We start from the raw sequence: 21,728 nt of genomic DNA, 5'->3' as shown, positions 1-21,728 counted from the left end.
AAACTTATAGGAGGTACAATAAAATGAAACGAACATACAGGCCATGTTTGCCTTGTTTCTGGCTCTCATACTAGTTCCATCTGCATTCCACCTGCTTTTTAAAAAATTCAAGTCCTCCATTCTCTTGTCTAGAGCTCTTCACTTGTGACAGTTTAATTCTAAATTCCTGAAATTTGATCCAATTGTAAATTTAATGTCTTGGTCAGACTACCCATGTTTTAAGTGCTCAATAGCCACACATGACCAGTAGCTGCTCACCTGGACAACACTTACTTGGAACATTTCTATTGACACACAAAACCCTATTGAACAATCAGATCAATTCCTGATGTTGTATGTGTTTTGTTATTGTTGGTAGTTTTGTTGCTGTTGTTGTTGTCTGTTTAATTCCCAAGTGCGATGTTCAAAGTTTTATATATTATAACTCAACCTTTCCTACTGGAAGCAGAGTGAATCCAGTGATCACCCAATAAACAGAAGAAGAAAAAATAATCTCAGGACCAGGATCCTGTTGTCTTTCAGAGAGTCTTGCATACAGAGAGGTGCTCAGGGCCTGATACCACCGTTGCATGACTCCAGATGCTCCTGACTAGAAATAAATGCCCAACACTGCACCATGGAAGACGGTAAAATCATCAAGGAAATGGTGGTTTGATTTTGGCCCCATCAAAAAGCTCTTTATACTTGAAGTATGTGGTGCAGGCCAGACTTTCATTGAGTTGTACTTTGGCTTTGTCATTTACTGGCTTTTAAACTCAGACAGGTTTCTTTGCACATCTTGGGCCCAGGTTTCTCAGCTGTTTGGTGTATAATGTTGTGTTTCTCCTTGGTATTTGGGTTATGATGACTCGAGGCAGTGTTGTTAATATGGACATTATAAATTTAAGAGACATTGGTACCACATGGCACTGCTTGAGGTTACAATGTAGGTTAGGGCTGCAAGCTGCTGTGTGTCATGCTGTCTTGTCTCTTTGTGTTTTCAGTGATTTCCCTCAAAGCTACTGAAGATTCATCATTTGAGAAAAAGAAAGTGACATGGGCATTTTTTGAAGGTAAGTCTGGTGTCTTGATGCAGCCTAATTTCTAGACAGTAAAAAGGGAATAGAAAAAAAAGTGGGGGTGTGAATTCTAGTTTCTTAACTTTTTCATAACATCAAGTTATGTTCCTGGACTGATCTCTGCAAGAGTGAGATGGGAATCCCAATTGGTTTGAAAGCCTTAGTCTGCCTGGTTCTATTTGTTTCCTTGTCCCCATCCCCATCTCCACCCCACAAATCCCTCTCCTGGGTGATAATAGGGAGAGCCTTCCATGTGATGCAAAACTAAAGAACGTCTACTGAAGGAACATTTAATTCTTAGTTGCTTCAGAAGTTAGGGGTTCTAGAAGAGCATGAAAGCCACAAACAGAGGTTTTCATCCCATGTTAGAACTGCTCACGGAGCTTTCAAAACCGGGATGCCTGCAGGAGATTCTGACTCAGTTGAAACTAATACCTGCCATTTGAGTCCATCATGCAGCAGACTAGCAGCCCCAGCCTGAGAGACAGGACCTGGCAGTAGCCCCACCTGGGAGCTTGTTATGAATGCAGGCTAGACTCTGAGGTGGTGCCTTATGCCTTTGGAAGACTGCAGCAGTCAGTCTTGATGTGCTTTGCAGCATGGTTTGAATCTCTAAGACACTTGATGTAATGTAAACCTCTGGTGTCCCTTTAAGTATGAGTGGTGTTCTCCACAGGAGGTGCTTTTGCCCCCATAGAGGACATTTGCTGGTCTCAGGAGACAGTTTTGGTTGTCTCCAGTGTGGGAATGCCACTAGCATCTTGTGGTTAGAGGCAATGTATGAGACAGTCCCCACATCAAAGGATTCTGCTTCCAAATGCCAAGAGTTGGGAGGTTACAGGTCTCTCTCCCAGAGAAAGGACAGTAGATAAATGCTCATCACAAAGTAACTGAGGGTTATGACCATAAGCAATGACATCATGTGCTCTGAGTTGTCAATCAGAGCCTTTGATCAGGGGACGGTGCTTAACATCAACAGGGGAAGGACTGTAGTGGACAAGATGCCACTACACAGGACCTTTGAAAGGATTCCATCTTGTGAAGTCTTTGGGTTGACTGATGAGGAATGAGTTGGTCTCCCACCCCTGTGTGCTCCCCCACCCCTGTGAGACAAACAAGACAGTATGTAGCAGGAGATCCAGCCTTAGGGGGCACAGCACAGGAATTCAAAGCTACATTTCCTAGTAGCATGTTAGACAGACACAGTATCTCTTTGAAAAATTCTACTGTAATTGTGGTTGGCAAACACCCCCAGTTTGCCAGGACTCACTATTTAGTTTTATACTTGTAAGTTGGTTTTTTTTTTTTTTTTTCCTCAGATCACATTTTATCCAATAACGAATCTTTGTATCTTTGGAATCTTCTACACTTCATAATTGCCTTTTTTGATATCTAATGACTTTCTCCTAGCAAGGCATCCCTGGTTCCCTTCCTCTGTCTCTTGGCTCTCTTTGGCTTCCTCTTGGCCAGAGATAAAAGTGGCTGTGGGGAAGACAGCCACTTCTCATCACAATGAGTGAAACTGGGGCAATCTGGTCGAGCTTTGGCCCATGCCTCCAAAACTGTCTTGATCACTGGTGTTAGGATGAGGTAGAACAATGGCAATGGCTGTGGGACTCTCTAAGGAAGGTCACTGAAGAATGAGCCAGAGCAGACCCTGGCTCCACCTCTGCAATTCTGATGATCACACTAGGAGTCATGTGTTCATAGGTGTGAGATGGTTTTGATGCGAGTGGTCTAAGGATTGTATTTGAAAACTGCAATGATATATATATTAATTATATATAATTTAATTTAATTATATTAATTAATCTATATATATATATATATATAGATTAAAATATATATATTAAAAGACCATTTGGAAAGACTGTAGCAGTCAGTCTTGACACACTTTGCAGCATGATTTCAATCTCTAAGACCCTTTATGTAATTGGCAACATTTTATAATTCCACAGATGTAGAGTATAAGCTTCACTCCCACCTTAACTGTAAGTGAAATCTGTGGCCCAGCATGGACTTTCCTCTCAATAGAGACAATCAAACCCTATCAAAGACTGGGAGTTGTCGTTCTCACCATGCATCATGCATGCCCCAGGGCAGCAGTTTCCATGCCTTCTTTCCCTATGTTGGGGGTGGTGGTCATGGCACTGGTGGTAGCAGCAGTAGCAATGTCTCTGTGTTCTGTTTTTTAACCCACCACAGCTTTGGCAAGGTCAAGGGTGTAGCTGAAACTCTGGCACAGGATCTCAGGCCTTTTGCCCTTTTGTTCCTGATTGGAAGAGCTTCCGTGTGGGTTGTGGACAGATATCCATCCTCCTGGGGCTGAGCTGGGCCTGGCTGTGTGCCTGCCCAACAAAACAAGCATTGATTGTCAGGGCTCTTGATGAGATGTTGGAGTGAGTTAAAATCCCTCAGGGCTATCACTCAGGTATTTTGCCCTGAGCAAGATGGTATTACAGGCTACATTAAAAACTAGTGGAAGTACATGGAGTTTTATTGCCGGAACAGCTATTCCCTAAGCGCTTGCCTTTGAACTGGAAATGTAGAATACTGACCCTGGCTTTCTTGACTGTGGATGTATGTGTATGGGGGGTGTGATGCTTGGTTGTGCTAAGGAATGCTGGGGTCACCCAGTTTCAAAGCAGTACTGAATAAATACTCTGTTGTGTTGCCAGGCAACAGGTGCCTTTGTCCTGCCTGGCTTGGTTGGCAGTCTGGGAGGATGGGCAAGAGCGGGCATACAAGCATTGTCACCCTGTGTTGGCCTCCCTGTGGCATACACAGGCACAGCAGCCTGCTGGCCCTGCCATCTGCTTTGAGGAGACCTGGATTCTTTGCTGCTTGTCTAGAAATGGCAGTAGTGTCTTTAGAATTCCAGTGGCAAAAAAATAATTGCAAACAGATTTGAGGACTAAAAAGTGATATTTGCTATTACTGTTGAGTATGCAGGTATTGGTAATATTTTACTTTGTTACTTATATATTAATTTTTTGCATTTATTCATTTATTATTTATTTGGACAGAATGAAATTCAATGCATTCCACAGTCTGTGCTTGTACTTCACCACAGAGCTAACTCCCCAGTTGTATATGGTTATTCATTCATTTATTCATTCATTTGGTACCTAGGCCGCATGCATGCCATGAACACTCCACACCCCAATCTCCCTCCCTTGAGGCATTTAAAAGCTGGTTTTGTTGAGTTTAGGGCTAAATTTTTAGTTTCATTCTCCAAACAATGTTATTTGTCTAGGCTTGATTTTTTGAAATATTTTGAGCCATGTTTTTAGAAATAAAGGTTTTTTTTTTTTTTTTTTTTTTTTTTTTACACTAACTAAAGGACATGTGTGAAGACAGGGTGACATCAGGCCATAATGCCTGCCTCTGGAACACATGGCAACTAGCCTGAGCTGTTCACTGTGAAAATGTAACCCTGGAGTCTTCTGATTTTGTGGCCCTGGCTTTAGGTTAGCTGTTGTTTACAGAGAAACCTGGGGTCAGTGGCAGAGTCACTGTTTTGAACAGGTTTGCTTGCTTTGTGTAGTAAAAGGAATGCTTGGCATGGAGACGAAGTCAGAACTTCTCAGTATCGATTGCTGCCTGATCTAGGGAAAAATGGATGTGAAGTGATGCAATTCAAGGATCCCATAGCTCCAAGAACGGAGCAGAGAGCTTCCACTGTCACCCATGCATGGAGACCCACGTGTGGGTGGATGGTGCCTACTGGCGAGTGTCCATTGCCCCCAGGGTCTCTGGGCTTGCTGGAGCAGCAGAGCATTGCACACTGGCCAGATGTTCTATGATTCTGCAGCTACAGCTGCCTGGGGACAGCCAGCCCCCTCTGTGCTATATCTAGGCTGAGATCAGAAAGCACAACTAGACCTTGAGTTCTTTGTCTCCCGCTAGGAGAAAGCATGCCCTAGATGTGTGTGGTGTGTTATAGGGACATTTGTCAGAGCTCACCTGGAACCTGTTCTTTCTTGGTCCCTTTAGTCTGGAAACCATAGACAGAGTATATGAATGCACAGTCTGATGGGTGCGGATGCTTTAATCTTGGGGCCTAGAAACTTTAGTAAGTCAGTTTTTTCCTTCCATCCAAGAAGAAATAGAAGCCAATTACCCTGCCTTTTATATCAGGGCTGACATCTGACTCCCTCAGAGGCAGGCTTTGTCTCCATGTGCCCCAGTTCTGTCTGGCCCAGCAAAGCAATTGGGTTATTTAGTACTTTTTCTCTATGCCAGCCAAGTTCCTGGAGTAATTTGCTCAACAATGAATAAATCAGGACTGGCTGTGGGGTCACAGGATCTGGACTGTCCTGTGTCCTGGTATCCTGTCTTCAGTTTGGGTCTGTGACCTTCGTTGATCATGACTTGTCTCTTTTGGAATCCATGTGTCCCCTTGTTGAGTTTCACATTGTTGAAGCAGAGGCACAAGCCTGTCCTCCCTAACCATTCCAACCTATCAATCTATAAAGCCACACACGAGGACACATATGCCCCCGGACAGAAGCAGTTGGACTTTACTACCAGCGAAAAGCCGCTCTGTTTCCAACTAGACCTCCTCACACCCTGTGACTTTCCACCCACTGTAGCAGCCTGGCTTCCACCAAGGTTTTCCCAGCATCTTCTGCGTGGGAAGACCCAGTGGGTGCTTATGCCCAGCATTGGATGCACCAAGGAATGGCCCCCCACAGTGCTTCATTCTTGTGTTAGAACTCTCCCTCACGCTCCCCACTCTGCTTCCATTATAGCTCTAGGATCCTCATGGGAAACCCTTCATTCTTCCCACCCATCTGCTGGCTCCCTTAGCTGTTAATAAAAGTGGTCTGATCTACATACGAGTCCCAGGATAAGCAGGGCTACATAGAGGGTGGTGAAATGTCTCTGCATGCTTTGCTCACTTTCCAGGGGAAATCCTTTGCTTACTTTTCATAGTTGATTTTTGATAGCTCTTGACATACTGTAGATACCTCCCTGTTTGGATCTCTGGTTTTAAATGCTCTCTCCCAACCTGCGGCTTGACTTTTCGTCTTCATGCAGCTGTTCACAGAGCACGAATTTTCAGTTATGGTGAAGCAGGTTTATCTTTTCTAATGACTGAACATGTATGCTGGGTGGGTGCCCTGTCTCTGAGCTGTGTCCCTAGCCATCAAGGTTTTCTCCGGGGGGTGGGGGGGAGGATGCCTCTGGTGACAGGTCTAGGAGCCCTGTCTCTTAGATTTAGATCTGAAGGTTTTCCTCTTGTACAAATTTCCCCTCAAAGGCGTTACAATTTACATCTGAAATTCTTTATGTGGTTTGTTTTGCGTTAATGTTGATGACGATGTGCCCTTCAGATCTCTATATGTATGCCGTCCTGGTGTGCTGCGTGGGGATCCTCAGTGTTCTACTCTTCACCCTGGTCATCGCCTGGCAGTCTGTGTTTCACAAGAGGAAATCCAGAGGTAAGATAAGATCATGTCTGGAATGGGTAGCCACCCACCCACACACAGGCAGATGATGGCAGGCAAAATATCACCTTGGAGGGACGGCATCCTGGGTCTGTAATTGTTTGCCTGGAAGCAGAAAGCAAAGTGAGTGAGAAGACTTGCTTCTCACTGAAATAAACTGACCTCTGTCATGCCAGCTAAATTCCCTTCTTCAAATCTCTTCCTTCCTGGGGCTTTGGGTTCCTTAACTACTATCATGTTATTCATCCCAGGAAGGCTGTGGCTGGAGCAGCCTGGCATTGCATTTTGGCTCACCCTCTTAGGAGTGAATTTTGGGGCCAGGTTTCTGAACCAAGGGACTTGCAAATGTCTTCTTGGCAGGCAGGTGGGATGGGAATGTCTCCCTCTGTTCGTTTCCTGACTGGGGCCTCCTGTTTTCTTGTCAGTGTCCCTGACCCTTGGAGGCTGGGCTCAGTCCTTTCCCTTCTGCTTTCTTTCTCAGGCATTACTTTCCATGACTCCTATCTCCTTAGGAACAACACTGTCGATCCTAACCACAGCCCATCTCTTTTTCTAAGCTCAACTTCCCAATCCAGCAGTTCTGAGAATCTGCCTGGATGTCTACCTCTGTTTTGTTCTCCGAGGATGGCTCAGCAGACCTTATTCCAGGGTGTTGGCTGCCTTGGGCTTTTCTTCCTTTAAATCCCTTTCTTGAATGCTCCTCATGCAATCCTCTCCCAGAACTTCCAAAACCAGTTGGGGACATAGTTGCTCTCTGAGGTGACCAAGACAGACTGAGCCCAGTTTCAATGACACCCCCTCACTTAGCAACCAGGAACCCAGCTTCTCTATCTTTGCTTCCTCATGGAGACCTGAGTGACAGGAGTGCACCTGTCTGAGAGCTGGGAAAGAAGAGATGCTCAGACCCCTGAGCACGTTTATGGTGACATGTGAATAAATCACACATCACTGTCATTATTAGTCCTAGCTTGTGAATCTGGGAAGATTTCGCTTTCTTTCATGTGCATAGGGACCTTTAAACTGGGAAACTATGTTTCCCAGATATGAAGGGGACACTCCCAGAGATGTGGCCAAGACTGGGGAAAGCAGGATGGGAGATGGACATCTAGGGGCTGATACCATGGGAGACTGTTTCTCGGGGTGAAGAGGGGAGGTTCTGGAAGAGCTGCTGTTGTCACAGAGCTCAGCAGCTGAGAGCACTGTCTTCCAGAAGACCTGGGTTCAATTCTCACCATCAACATGATAGTTCACATAGATAACTCCAGTTCCAGGGAATCTGACGCTCTCATAGGGCCTCCTCCAGCACCAGGTAGGGACACTGTGCATGGACATACATTCAGGCTAAACATCTGGCACATAAAATAAAATAAAAAGAATTGTTGTTGTGGGAGAGGTGGTATGAAGAGCAATTCTGCTAATGTCTGCTAATTCTGCTAATGGAGCAACAAGAGGGCTTAAGGATCCTGCATTTTCTACACAGGAGTCCCTGGTTGCTTTTTCCCCTTGAAATTAAACCAAAGCCAGAAAGCACGAAAGACAAAGGTTCCATCAGTAGCTTCCATGGTGTGGTTGGGGTTGACAGGGAGCAGAGAATAGCATGCAGCCCTTGAAATGGAGCCAGGGGTACAGGCCAGCTCTCCCTCCACTAGAGCCTGAGTGTTTCCCACCAGACTTGTGTTTCATTGTTCTGCCCTTGGGTACCTTCCTCCATGGCATCTGCCACCCCATCAAGCTATCCCGGCATTTCCCTTGTTCCCAGTCCTCAGCTGCTTCTCTGAGCTTGTGGCAAATGTTGCCTGTGGGTGTTGGCCCTTTGCCTCCCTTCCGGAGAACCCTGTGTGAGGCAGAGACCATGCATGTGACCCATCCTCCTTGGAATCTGGCTCATGACAGATGCTCCACAAATGATGAACAAATAGATTTGCTTCCCAGCTGCTCTGCTCTCAGCTGCTGGAGCTTAAAAGACACTAGCAGTTTCTAGGATGGGTGTGTGCTAAGGGCAGCTCCACCAGGGCTTGGGTAGACTTGTGCTACAGACCCTGTGGGACTTCAGACATGACACAGGAATCAAAGAAAGGCCAAAAATGGCAGATTGGACACACAGGGACACCTAGCATCTTCCTCCAGGCCTTACAGAGAGTCTGCAAGGAATGGGAATTATAACTGGCTCATCCTCCTCCACTGCCAGGGCGGGTTCCAGGGTGACCACCTGTGCTCAGCATCTGAAGCCCTACTCAGCTGTCCAGAGCATTGTCTGAGCACCTGTTACAGCCCAGACATATGATTCTACTCTCCACATCCTTGTGTAGCCTGTGTAGTTCCCACGAGACACAGAGTATGATAATATCCCTATACTAGCAGTGCCTGTATCTCAAATACCCTAGTTTTCTTATCTGGAAAAATCCACAGATATCTGAGCATGACCTTTATGAAGGAACGTTCCTCCAATGTTCTGTGGAGGTTGCCGATGAGGTTCCTTCCATGCAGATCTGCCTGGCTTCTGTGGTCCCATGTACATCCTTTGATACCTCTGAGTTTCAGAGAGGACAATAATCTTTCCTAGGTGATTCCTAAAGGCTGCATAGGATATGTTTGAAGACATGGTGTTATGGTTTGGGCATAAAATGTCCCCACCAGAGGCTCATGTGTTTGAAGCTGGGGCCAAAGCTGATGGTACTATTTTGGAAGATCCTGGGAACTTTGCAAGGTAGCACATGGCTGGTGGAGGTAGGTCACTGGTCAGGTTCTTGGGGGTTTCTTGTCACTGGCCCTGTCCTGGTTTGTTCTCTGCTTTTGTCCACCAAGAACTAAAGAGCAGCCTCTGCCACTTGCTGCCCCTCCCATGGTGTTCTGCCTGAGCACACGAGGCCAAGCAACCATAGGCTGAACCCTTGGCAGCCAAGAGCAAGGAACTCCTTCCCCCATTCAAGTGTTCTTCCAGGTATTTTGGTCAGAGCTATATAAAAGTCAATAACATACTTTATGTATATGTGACAGAAACAAGTATATGTGGATGCAGATAGAGGCTAGAGCTGCTCATAAAACCCAGGTGCTGGGACAGTTGCCAGGAAAGTGCCAAATAAAGCCCACATGTTTGGTTTTCATGCCCTTATAACATCCATTGTATATTAAAAGGGAGCAAAACCATACTTAGAGACATTGTATTTAGATTAAATGAGCTTAGGTCCTAGGATCTTAGGAATAGGTTTTTTTCCTATTCATAATGTGAATTACAGATGGCCATTAAACTGGGACACATCATTTGTAGAGCATATTATCACCATGTGTCTAGTATGCCTGTCCTCTGCTGGTCAGATATAGTCCTCATCAGTACCATAAACAGAATTATGCAATAAAAAGAAATTCAGATAGTCTCCAGTTGGTGGATTCCCTTGAGTACCAAAGCCACCGAGCAGAATATTTCCAGCTTTGGTGCCCTGAGTTCAAGGATATCAAGTTTTTAGAAGCTGGTAGACAAGTCAAGCAGGGGGCAGATCCTTCTGCGACTCTGCTTCTGTACCGATGCTCTCTTGTGCATTATTCCTATGAATCCTCATTTCTTACTGGAAAAGGAGGGAATGCAGAGTGATGGTGATTTGCTCCAGCATTGCCATCTCTCTTACTCCCAGACTGGAAGCAAGGTAGATCCCAGTTTGGGGAGAAGGAAGGAGTACAGCCCAGTTACTACAGGTAACTGGGTAATAACTGATGGCTGTGGGAGTCCTGGGGGTTTGGAATACTGGGTTGTTTCCATGGCAACCATCTGGCCAGGGTATAACATAGAACGTGGCCCCTTTTGTGGCCTAGCTGCTGTCAATGGCTATGGCTCTCACTGACTCATTAAGCATTTGTGGGCCATGCTACATGTGTCCAAATGATTCTGTGACCCTAAGATACTAAAACCCAATGACACTTGTCAACTTTGTATAGCATGGTCTCCCTTTCCATGCATTGAATTGTAATAAATTTGCATCATTGAGATTAAAGCTAAACCATAAATAAAAGCCTGAGAATAGTGCTTTGTTTGAAGAGGATCCAATTCATACCAGGGGGTCTGAGTGTGAGCCTGTTGGTTTTTAGATTTCCCCCTCAAAGTGTGTTGCTTGGACTTTTACATAGATGGTTGGGCAAACCAGCCCTTTCTGTAGGGGTCACAGAGCACTGAGGTCTATAGGCTGCTCCTATACAATGATGCTTCTTGGTTCCTGCAGCAACATCTGGACATTAAAGTAGCAGACCCACTCCTGAGGACCCTCCACTATTCTTGGCTCTTCCAAAGCCAAGGGCGGCAGGCCAGCTTTCTTGGCTGCTGTTCTGCCTCAGCCATCACTGCTGTGTTTCCAGGACACTCAGCTGGACTACGAGCAAAGTTAATTGTACCCATGTGTTGTCAGTCCAGCACACGCACACTCCATTCTTCTCCCTAGCGCAATCTCTGTGCTTGCTCTGTGTTAGTCCTGAAGTAACCAGGACCTCATCACAGGGCCTCTTCAGCTGAGTCTCCCCAGAGAATAACAGTTCTGGGGTCTAGGACTGAGCTCTGAATTCTGGATACTGGTTTCTAAGGCCATTGCTTTTCCGGAGCCCACCTAGTCTTACTGGCCTAGGGAGCTTCTAGTGATTCCCCAGTCTTCTGTGCCCAAGCTTCCAAAAGTAGAGTCTTATGACATCTTGGAGCCAGGTAGGAACAGCGGTAAACTTTCCTTACTGTCTGAACTCTTCACCGGGAACTCTTGTTCCTTCCCATTTGCAGTCTGTCTTTTGAGACCAGAGATGGACAATCCAAGGCTTATTATAAACTATCCCTCCCCTACCTGCTTCCCTGTGAGGAAAAACAAAAAGACTTGTGGACTTTTCCTCCAGAGGTACAAGGAAGAGGGAACTAGGGACTGTGTTCCACTCACAGCCAGATTGGGGTGGGAGAAGAGACCACAAAAGAGAACGGGTGGCTGGGGTGACAGAGAACAGGATGACCTGAGAAGGCCAAAGGGTTCGGCTGTCTGGAGTCAAAGACACCTGATAGCCCCAAAGGCAACCTCACCCCTTGTCTTTTGGCAAATAGCTCCACTGGCTATGCTTAGTCCCACGGGTTCTGCACAGACCCACTGAGACTGGTAGAAAAGAGGCCATCTTCCCTTTGTAAGACTTAGCTTCCTGGTAGCTTCCTGAGGAGTCCTGCACTTAGAGCCTAGATTTAAAATCTTCTATTTATAAAGCAAGTCTTCAGAAACTGCAAATGAATTATATATTAGCCCCCAAATGTGCTAACTGTATAACAGGGAGGGCGTTCCTCTTACCTTTCAGGACTGTGGGAGTCCTGCGTGTGGGCGGAGCAGGTATCCTGTTAGTCAGCCTTCCATGACTGGAAAAATCCTGGGAAACACCAACTTAATTTCAGCTCATAGATTGGAGCTTTCAGTTTATGATCACTTGGCCCCATTGCTTTGGCCTTCAGGGAGGCAGAACCTCATGGCAGGGAGCATGCAGTGACCAGAGTAGTTCATCTCATGGTGTCTTGGAAGCAGAGAGGGAGAAGGGAACCTAGGACAAGACATGGCCCCCAAGACCCACTCACTTCATCTGTGCTCTACTGCCTAAGTTTCCATCACCTCACAGTATCTCATTGCCAAATCATGAACCAGTTAACAGATTGATCCACTGATGAAGTCAAAACACTTTTGGTCCCAGGATTCCCCTAAGGCCTTACTTCTAAGCATTCCTGTGTTGGTGGTCATTCAGTTTCATTTCTGTTGCTGTGACAAATACCAAAAAGCAGCTTTGGGGGACACAGCTTTGGTTTACTATTACAAGTCACAGTCCATAATTGAGGGGAGTTAAGGGGATAACTCAAGACAGGAACCTGAAGACACCCACTTGGTATTTCACACAGCATTACCTTCAATTGAGGTACTCACTTCATAGCCAAAGATGGCAGGAAGCATGGGGGTAATATGCTTGCTAGCTGGATTACATCTCATCTAGCTTTTTTACACAGCACTAGAGCCCTTGCCCTGGGAATGGTGCCACCTATGATCCTCATCAATTAAAAAAAAAAAAAGACATTCTTCCACAGACATGCCCACAAACCAGGCCAAACTAGGCAACCCTTCAATTGAGATTCCCTTCCATGTGACTATAGGCTGTGTCAATAGTGAAAGCTGACTAGAACCATGCTCAAGCTTTCAATTCATGAGCCTTTGGGGGGCATTCCAGATATAACTGTAATCAAGTACCTTCTCACATGAGCGCCTTACCTTCCCTGGTTACATGCTTCCATTACCATGCTGGCCATCCTACTGCTAAAGCTAACACACAGTCACAGTAAACATATGTGAACCACAGATGGAATCTGTTGTCTCATTACTAAGGTTTTTAAAACAAAGTTGGATAAAAATTTGTTTTGATCTACTATGTTCAAAGCTGCAATTTCTAAGGACAGAATAGGTGAGACTCAATTGCATATTTCACACTTAGCTGCATACCTTGTTTGGGGGCTTGTTTCATTTTGAGAGCTCCACAGCCACTTGGGTCTGCTGGTCAGCACACGGGACAGAACACAGCAAACAGGCAACTTTATGTGCGGTGCTTTTCATTCACCCAGTGTGGCTGTTAAATGGTTCCTGGTATCAAACTCCTGGTCAGCTTCCCCTGTGTGACAGAAGCAGGTGATGCTTTCCTAGTGGCTGTACTGACCAGGAGGGTTTTTTTTTTGGCATGTCTGCTTCCTGGAGGTGGGAGCTCTTGGGCTCTGTGTGGTGAGAGGACAGTGTAGTGCACAGGGAGGGGTGCACCAAGGCCCTGACTCCTAGGAAATGCATGCAGGGTGTGGACTGGGCCTAGAAGCCAGACAGTGCTTTCCCAGGCTTTGGGGCCCCCTGACCTGGGGACTTGATGGGTAGAAAGAGCTCTCTGCAAACTTGCTCCTGGGTGCTATAGAGATCCTGTCCTGGGAATGCTCTGCCCTGAGAGGAGATCCCTAACAAAAACACCCTAACAAGCAGGACTAGCAAGGATCTCTGAAAGGTCTAGGAAACCAAAATGAGTATACGGGGAAGTATTTGTGTGTCTCTGTGTGTGTGTGTGGTCAGCCACACCCTGGAGGTCCCAACACTGCAATGGAACTGATAAGATGGGGGTGTGGTTCCTTCAGCCTGTCTTCCCACTTCCGGTGGAAGTGGTGACAGTGACAGGCTCAGCTGGAGAAGTCACAGCCTTTAGGCCTGACACACTTTGAGGACTTGGTCATGGGTGGTGACTTTGAGCAATGAGGACCTAGCTGAGAAGGAAGAAAAGGATGGTTGGCAGGAAGAGGCTAGCAGCTAGAGTGTCATGTCAGGAGGGGTGAGAAGCACTGGCTTTCCTTCCAGAAGCTCTGGAGATCTTCCCAAACAATACCTTGTGTCTTGTGTTTTTATCTCTGAGGATAAATGCCCTGCACTAGGTGCTGGGGACAGTGATGGAAGACTGTCCCATCAGTCACCCCTGGTGGGTTTTTCTCCATCCAGGCTCCTAACACCCAGAGCTAGTACCATAATTAGGGGGGTCCTGTCTCCCTGGGCAGCCTCTCACACATCTCTGAACCCTCACTGTGTGGGCTTTGCCTCCTCAGAGTCCAGGTTAAGCTAGGACACTGATGTGACCGGCATGCTGCTATGCCTAGTGATGGAGGGACTCTGGGGACACCCACTTCTTAGAAACTTGCAATTGTCCAGAGTCACCAATAGTCCCTGATGGCCCATCCTCATCAGTGGAAGTGTTGGTTCTGCATTCATCCAGCACAGACCTCACATTCATCTGCCAAAACATATTAGTGGGGCATCCCGCCAGGCTGGTGGCCCTTCTTAGGGCCTGACTGAAGTACCCCAACTTCTCTCCTGACTCTTAATTCCTGGTCTGTATCTAACCCATTGCTTCTCCCTCCCACCACACCTGGACCGCACCTCCCCCCACACAGGGAAGCTCCTGGTATTCTGCTGGCTCTCAGCCCTGCTCTGCAAGCTGCAGCTGCCTCACAGTGTATACAAGCCATAGGTTCTAGGAAACTGGGCATGCCTGTGTGTAGATGACACCAGCTCTCAGTTTCTCTGAGGGTGGCACGGAGTAAGTACAGAAGGATCCAAGTCAGGTCACTCTGCCCGTGACCTGGAAGCACTTACATGGTTGCTGTAACAGTACAGCCTGGGCTGTGTGACAGACTTGCTTGACCTTACTGTCATGGACATTGGAGGTCTGAGATGGAGATGCTGCTGTATCAGGGCTGGTTTCTCCTGTGGCTTCTCTCTTGGTATCTTCTCCTTATGGTTCACCTGGCTTTCTGTCTGCATTTGTGGCCTGGTTCTTTGCTCTAAAGACACTAGTCTTGTTGAATGGGAACTCACCCTAATGGCCTCATTTTAACTAAATTCTTTCTAACATCCTATATCCAATCGCAGTCCTATTACAAAGTCCCCAAGATTAGGTCTTCAGCATATGAATTTTGGAGGGAACACAACTTGGTCCATAAACACTTGCTGTGTGACTATGGATAAGTTTGCTACCTTTTCTGTACTTTTTAGTGTCTTTCCTCACAACATAGGAACATCATATAAAGAGGCTACTGTAAAGCTGAAGTTGGAGAACAGAGCTGTACATGTGTTGCCTGAATAATTCTTTTTCACAAACTCTGTGGCCCTTGGTATTTCATTTTAGTGTTGTTGACATCTCGGTTTTTTTCCTTAGAAATGTAAATTGTTTCAAAGGAGGTACTCTCCAGAGCACTGCAGACATAGCTATCTTAAAATGATATGACTACGTCAGGCCCTTTTGTATTCTTGATTTTGATCACTAGCCCTGTTTATTTTAAGCACCACATGAAGGAAGAAAAAAGCACCCCATGAAGGAGAGGTGGGAGATGAGGGGGGTGGGGGGGCCGGCAAGAAGCCTCGACTATTAGGAATGCCGTCTTGTCCTTTTACTCTCTTTTTCTCTTTATCCACTTGTCCCACAGAATTTTGTCCTACTTTCCCACAGCTATAGTGCTGAGTGACTGTTGTGATTAGCTGCATGCATATGTACATGCGCACAAATGTGCGTTCATAACTTCTCCATTCCCTTCTCTCTGTGTCTAGGCATTAAGATACTGTTATATGATCAAATTATCAATACTCCACAATTAATGGTATTTGGGAAGATTGCTATAAAATGAACAACAATAACAGAAATAGACCATTTGTTTAGATAAATAATTAACAAGCATAAAGCAAAAATTTATTGGAAGTGCATTTCTATTGAAATAGATTTTTATTTTTACTTTATATATCCTCACAGGTAAATGAGAAGATGAGAATTCAGAATTTGCTTAAGGGTGTAGTTCTCTATCAGTCCCATTCTTGTTAATAGATGTGAGCTTGGGGATTTCACCTTCAATACAAAAGAAGGCAAGAATAGATGGAGTTTTTCATATGCTACTCAATACGATGCACAACTTTTGAATTATGTATGTTAAGAGTTAAATAATGATCTAGCATCAAAGATGCTGTTTAATATGCTGCTGGCTGACACCTGGATTTGGTCATCATTCAATCCTTGTTGGAAGCAAAGCATTGGAAATTTCATCCTCCTGAGTTTTAGCTCCTAAGCTGTGAGTTATTCGAAGTCTCAGGGGACAGGAATGATTCATGTCAGTTCATACGTTCTGCTCTCTGGGACAGGTTTCTATGGTCTAAGTCCCATTGAGTAGACAGCATGCCTTGGCTTTGTGAAGTGGAAATGGTGATGTTGTAAGCAGAGAATAAAAAGAATCTTAGACAGATCTCAGACACATTGCAAGAGAACCCAGAAATTGATTCCTTTCTGACCAAAGAATGCATTAGAATATGCAAACTAAATACTAAAGTCTATTGATACATATGAAGTTTACAATACTGTCATAAATATGAATGTTCAGAACATACTATGCTGCTATTGTTGTATCCATAAACCATCTAGCTCACAGTAGGTGCTCAGTAAATGGAGTGCAGGAAGGGTCTAGACATTTCTAGGAAGCTGGTTTATATATCTTTTTAGCTCTCCAATGCTGCTCGTCTTGTTCTGGACCTAGCACTGACTAACTGCATGACAAATCACCCCAAACACAAGAGCATAAAACAGCAGCCCTGCTGCTGCTCTCAGCTGGAGTTATTCATGTAGCTGCAGTCTGACGTATCAGTGGGGGCTGCTTGTTCTGGGGACTCAGCTACCATGGTTCATGCCTTCTCTGTGGGCACTCATATTCCAGAGGGCCTACAGAATAACCAACAGCAGAGGAGTTGCCTGTCACAGGCCTCAGATACAGCACTTTTTATGCCTCTGCTGGTGGCACATTGGCTAATGTTCCTTGGATCTAAGCAAGTCATGTGGCCAAGTTCTAGTTGAGGTAGGAGGTAGGAGGTGTGAACAGATGCAAGAAGGTGCAGTTCCCTGGGGCTGGCCATATAAATATTTGCCACACAACTCAGGAGTCCCCTGGCTGCTTCATCTTTTCTCTGTTGAGGTAACCTCAACTTGAGGTCCTAGAACAGACACATTCTGCATAAGGTGCCCATGTATTCTAATTTTTCCACTATAGTTTGCCTCAAGAAGAACCATGGCAGAAAGATATCTTGCTCCAAGACTTGTTTCTTTAGGACATCTTCTTGTTTTTCATTTGTTTCAAACAGAGTCACTATACAGCCCAAGGCTAGTCTTGATCTTAAGATTCTCCTTCCTTGGCCCTCAGTGTTGCACCATCATATCTGACTATCTAAGAAGTTCTTTGAGACCATAAAGAACACTAACAAAATAGTTAAAGCCCATTTACAATGAGAAGGCTCTAAGGAGAGATAGCCTGTCCTATCTGGTCCAAAAGACTATTTTCATGACTCAGAGCTCACAACTTGGAGGACTTTACCACTCCAGGACTCTTTAGCAGAGAATGCAACTCAACTTGTTTTGGCCAAAGATGAATAGTATGAAGTCTGGGGTATGTGTCTTCATACCTGGTATACAGTCCAGAAATGAAATAATATCAAGTCATTTTGGGGTGCCCTGTGGTGTCTCTGCCAGGATCTCACCCAAAAGTTGTAAGCAAGAAGCCCCAAGAGTTGGCTGGTGCAGCCCTAATACCTGAGAAAGATATGGGTCCCTGCTTTTCAGGTAGTACCAAACTAACCTGTATTCACTAATTTTTATTCTTTTTCCTTTCACAGCAAGACATTATTTGGTGAAATGCCCTCAGAACAGGTAGGAATGTTTTCTTTGTTATTTCTCTTTGATATTTTACCTTCTTTTTATACTACCAAGAAATTGGTTAGGTATATATTCTTACTAAAAGATTTTGGTCTCAAGAAAACCAAACAAAGATTGCCTGAATCTTCGAGGAGCATGAAAAGCGTTCTGTAGGGCCATATGAGAACTTATGACTGATGTAAGCCACCTCAATACCTTCTCAGCACTTCTAATCTTTTTCCACAAGTACTGACTTAGCCTATGCACTACTTTATCTGGTGACAGGCCTCATTGAGAACATAGTAGTTATAAGATACATTCAAATTCATAGTGTGTAAGATTTGGGGACTTCAAATTTTTTAAAAATGTCAATGGACACAGAGCCTCTTATTAGAATGCTATTAGAATCACCCAATGGCAGTAAAATCACAAAAATCATAACTAAAATGAAGACAGATAATTGACCACATAAGCATGGAGGCTAATCAGGTATTGGAATGACCTGATAAGGATTTTAAGCCAGTTATCATAAATCTGTTTAAGCAACTGAAAAATCTTTTGAAAGCAAATGGTAAATAAAAGTGGCATTCAACAAAGAGAAGTTATTTTAAAAAGTGGAAAGTATAGAACTGAGAAATATAACAAACACACATCTTATTGAATAGACCCAATAGGGGGCAATGTCAGTAGGTAATTGGTAAAAAAAGAAAGAGTAACAGAATCATGCATGTGAACCACATATAGAAAACAGACTGAAAAACAGATGAACACCTAGTTCTCAGGGACCTGGGTCAGGGGTAATTCCTCCCATCAGGTTACAGAAAGAGAATGAGATCTAGAGGAGTTGATCATTATTTATTTATTATAAGGAATAATAGGTGAACACTTCCCAAATTTTGCAGAAGAAAAAGATTCATAGATTCAAAAATGCTAATTCCAACCAGGATAAATATAATAAAATCTACATGAAGACACAGCATAACTAAGCAAGAGATAAATTTGAGTGTAAATACACTCACAGAAGCCAAGAAGGACAGGACAGAAAGAAATGGTCTTCTTCCTGGAATCTGAAAGAACTGCAGCCAGAAATTCTATATTCAGCGTAACTATCTTTCAAGAATGAAGGTGTAAGGAAGACATTTTCAAATGCATGGAAACTAAAATAATCTGTTGCTAGATTACTGTAAATAGGTGTTAACAATCACATGATTGAAAAACTACATCTAAAAAAAAATCTTGAGCTCAAAATGAAAGCAACCTTGAGTAATTAGGAAGGAAGGAACAATTTGAAGAACGTGTATGTATACCTGTGTGTGGGTACACACACACACACACACACACACACACACACACACACACACACACATTATATAGCAATGGTATATTTTATTACTTCATTGAGAATTTCATACATGTCTACAATGTATTTTGATCATATTCATCCTCCATTCTTCCCCTAACTCCTCTAATATCCACTCATTTTTAGACAACATCTTGTGAGTACTCATAAATTTAAAAAAATCACATCTGATAATTGAAACAAAAAATTAAATCAATTGATTCTCAGATGGTAATATTTAAAAGTAAGGAAGATAAGATGGCCCTTATAGAAGAGGGGTCTCTACTCTTCACTTGGTGAGGGAAGGTTGGTGACAGTAGATAGTAGTGGTCACACACATTTATTGTAATTCCAAAGCAACTACTAAAGTAACTCTACCCCAACACTAAAAAAGACAGTAGAACAATTAAGATAATCCTTTAAATATACTCAAGTCACATAAAGAAATAGAATAAACAGAATCATAGGAAACGGGAAGAAAACAAATAATAAATGACTTCCATAACACCTATTTTAAACTGGTCTAAATGCATCAGTTGAATCACAGAGTCTGGCATAATAAATAATTATGTGTCCCAACTATATTCTATTTATAAGAAATTCACTTCATATACATGACATAGGCAAGGTGAAAGCTAATGAATGGAAGAAGAGCTACCATGCAGTCAGCAGTCTATGTGCACATACCATATATCTCATAAAGTAAAACAGAAAAAACACTTAGCAGGGTTTGGATGGAATATTAGATGGTAAAATAACCAATTCACCAGGAAAACAAAAGGTCCTACATGGTATATGCATTGAGCAACAAAGTCACAGAACTCAAATAGATAAAACTGAAGAGCTGAAGAAAGACGGAAAAATCCATGGTGATTTTTAGCAACCAATAATATTGTTGATGAACAGGACCCAGTTGATCCATCTCCAGCAATCAGCTTATGGAAGAGCACTTTTTTTTCATGTCCCCATGAACTATTCACCAAGATATAACCCAGGCTGAGACAAACCTCAACAACTTTGGAATTATACAGTATAATCTTTGACTTGAGTGAATTAAAGTTGAAAGCAGCAGTAAAAAACAGCAGGGGACTCTCTAAACATGGGAAAAATGAAGCTTCATGCATTTTGTTAACAGTTACAAGTGGAGTATTGACAGTAAGAAAGAAGTGCCAACACAGGTACAGCAATTGAGGAAGCACACACAGTACAGAGAACAGAGGATACATGGGATGCGGAAGTAATCCTCCCATGTGTAGCCTGATATGCTGAGCTCTGACAAGGCAATTGTAAATAGAAGGCATGTACTTTTCATCAAGTGGTGTGTATTCCATAGACATCCACAGACAGAAACATGAACTGAGACTCCTTTTCTCACAGCATCAGTAAACATAATGAAAGAGTCTCGGTCCTAAGTATAAAAGCTAAAACTATAAAATTTTCTTGGAGAAAATTCTTGTGACCTTGCTCTGGGTAAAGTGACATGGTGCGAGATTCATAAATGAGAGACTGATAAAAATTTAGTCCCAAAGACACAATTACAAAAATGAAAAGACAAGCCACCAAATAGACAATGTCTGCAAATCAGGTAAGTGATGAGTAATGTGTTTCCAGATACAGCGTTCTTCCAACTGGATAATAAGATGACAAATAGCACAATTAAGATAGGCAAGAGTGATTTGAACAGGTATTTCCCTGAAGAAGATGTACCCATGGCTCATAAATATGTGGAAAGATGCCCAATATCTTTAGTCATTAATTAGGGAAATGCAAATTAAATAATAATGTGATTCCAGCACACCCCAACCATAATACCTTCAATCCCAGAGACTAATGATGCCAAGTTTTGGCATGCATATGGAAAAACTGGATCATTGTACACTCCTAAATGGAGTCGCCAATGGGAAATATAGTTTGGTAGTTTCTTAAGGTGTGACTCTTAATAATATGACCCACAAATCATATGTGTAGCAATCTGTAGAATGAGAGCATATGCCAACACAATGACCTGTATGGAATTGTTCACAACTGCTCTATTCATAGTAACCAGAAACTGGAGACAATCCAAATATGTTCATCAGCTGGCAAGAGAGTAAACAAAATGCAGGAGATACATCCAATAAAGTTCTACTTGGCAAAGAAACAGACTGTAGAAATAGGCCATTCCACAAAGTGAAAGAAACCAGGTGCGAAATTTACAACTGTGTGCTATTTTAATGAAATGCCTGGAAAAGGGAGATTTATGGAGACAGAAAATAGAGCAAAGTTTGCTTATAACTGAGGTTGTGCATGGGGATTAATTGCGGATGTGATTAATGTGCTATGGGCTAAGTCTAGAATAGGGCTGTGATTGCAATGTCCTAAAAATGTATTATACTGATGACTTACAACTTGTAGGTCTACAAAATCTACCAAAGTGTTTATTATGAGATATAGATTGTATCAGAAATCAATTATGCCTCAAGGAAGCTGCTTGTTTCTTTCTTAAGTCCATGCCCCCTCACACTCTAGGACTAGGGTGAACGTGGCATGTCATTTGGAGAGAGGATTATAGCTGGTTCTGTCATGGTTGCTGAGAGGCCAGCCTATCAGTCTCTCTTGATTCCTGAGATAGCTGACTCTGCTTCCTGGAAAGCTTGCAGCTCTCCTGTCTTGGGT

General features: G+C 43.7%; 1 protein-coding gene across 2 annotated transcripts in view; it reads left to right on the top strand.

Annotated features, from left to right (window-relative positions):
* Vstm4 (V-set and transmembrane domain containing 4) overlaps positions 1-21,728 on the top strand; it is an 85,205-nt gene that overhangs the window by 28,113 nt on the left and 35,364 nt on the right. Inside the window, exons 3-5 of one of the 2 annotated variants that reach the window (XM_027389485.2) lie at positions 984-1,052; positions 6,398-6,505; positions 17,716-17,749. In XM_027389485.2, the coding sequence (XP_027245286.1) occupies positions 984-1,052; positions 6,398-6,505; positions 17,716-17,749 (211 nt within the window). The remainder of the gene's footprint in view (positions 1-983; positions 1,053-6,397; positions 6,506-17,715; positions 17,750-21,728) is intronic. The other variant, XM_027389486.2, reaches the window with a different exon arrangement.

This window comes from Cricetulus griseus (assembly GCF_003668045.3).
Source record: "Cricetulus griseus strain 17A/GY chromosome 1 unlocalized genomic scaffold, alternate assembly CriGri-PICRH-1.0 chr1_1, whole genome shotgun sequence".
Taxonomy (NCBI): Eukaryota; Metazoa; Chordata; class Mammalia; order Rodentia; family Cricetidae; genus Cricetulus; species Cricetulus griseus.
This window is presented reverse-complemented; position numbering and strand designations above follow the sequence as displayed.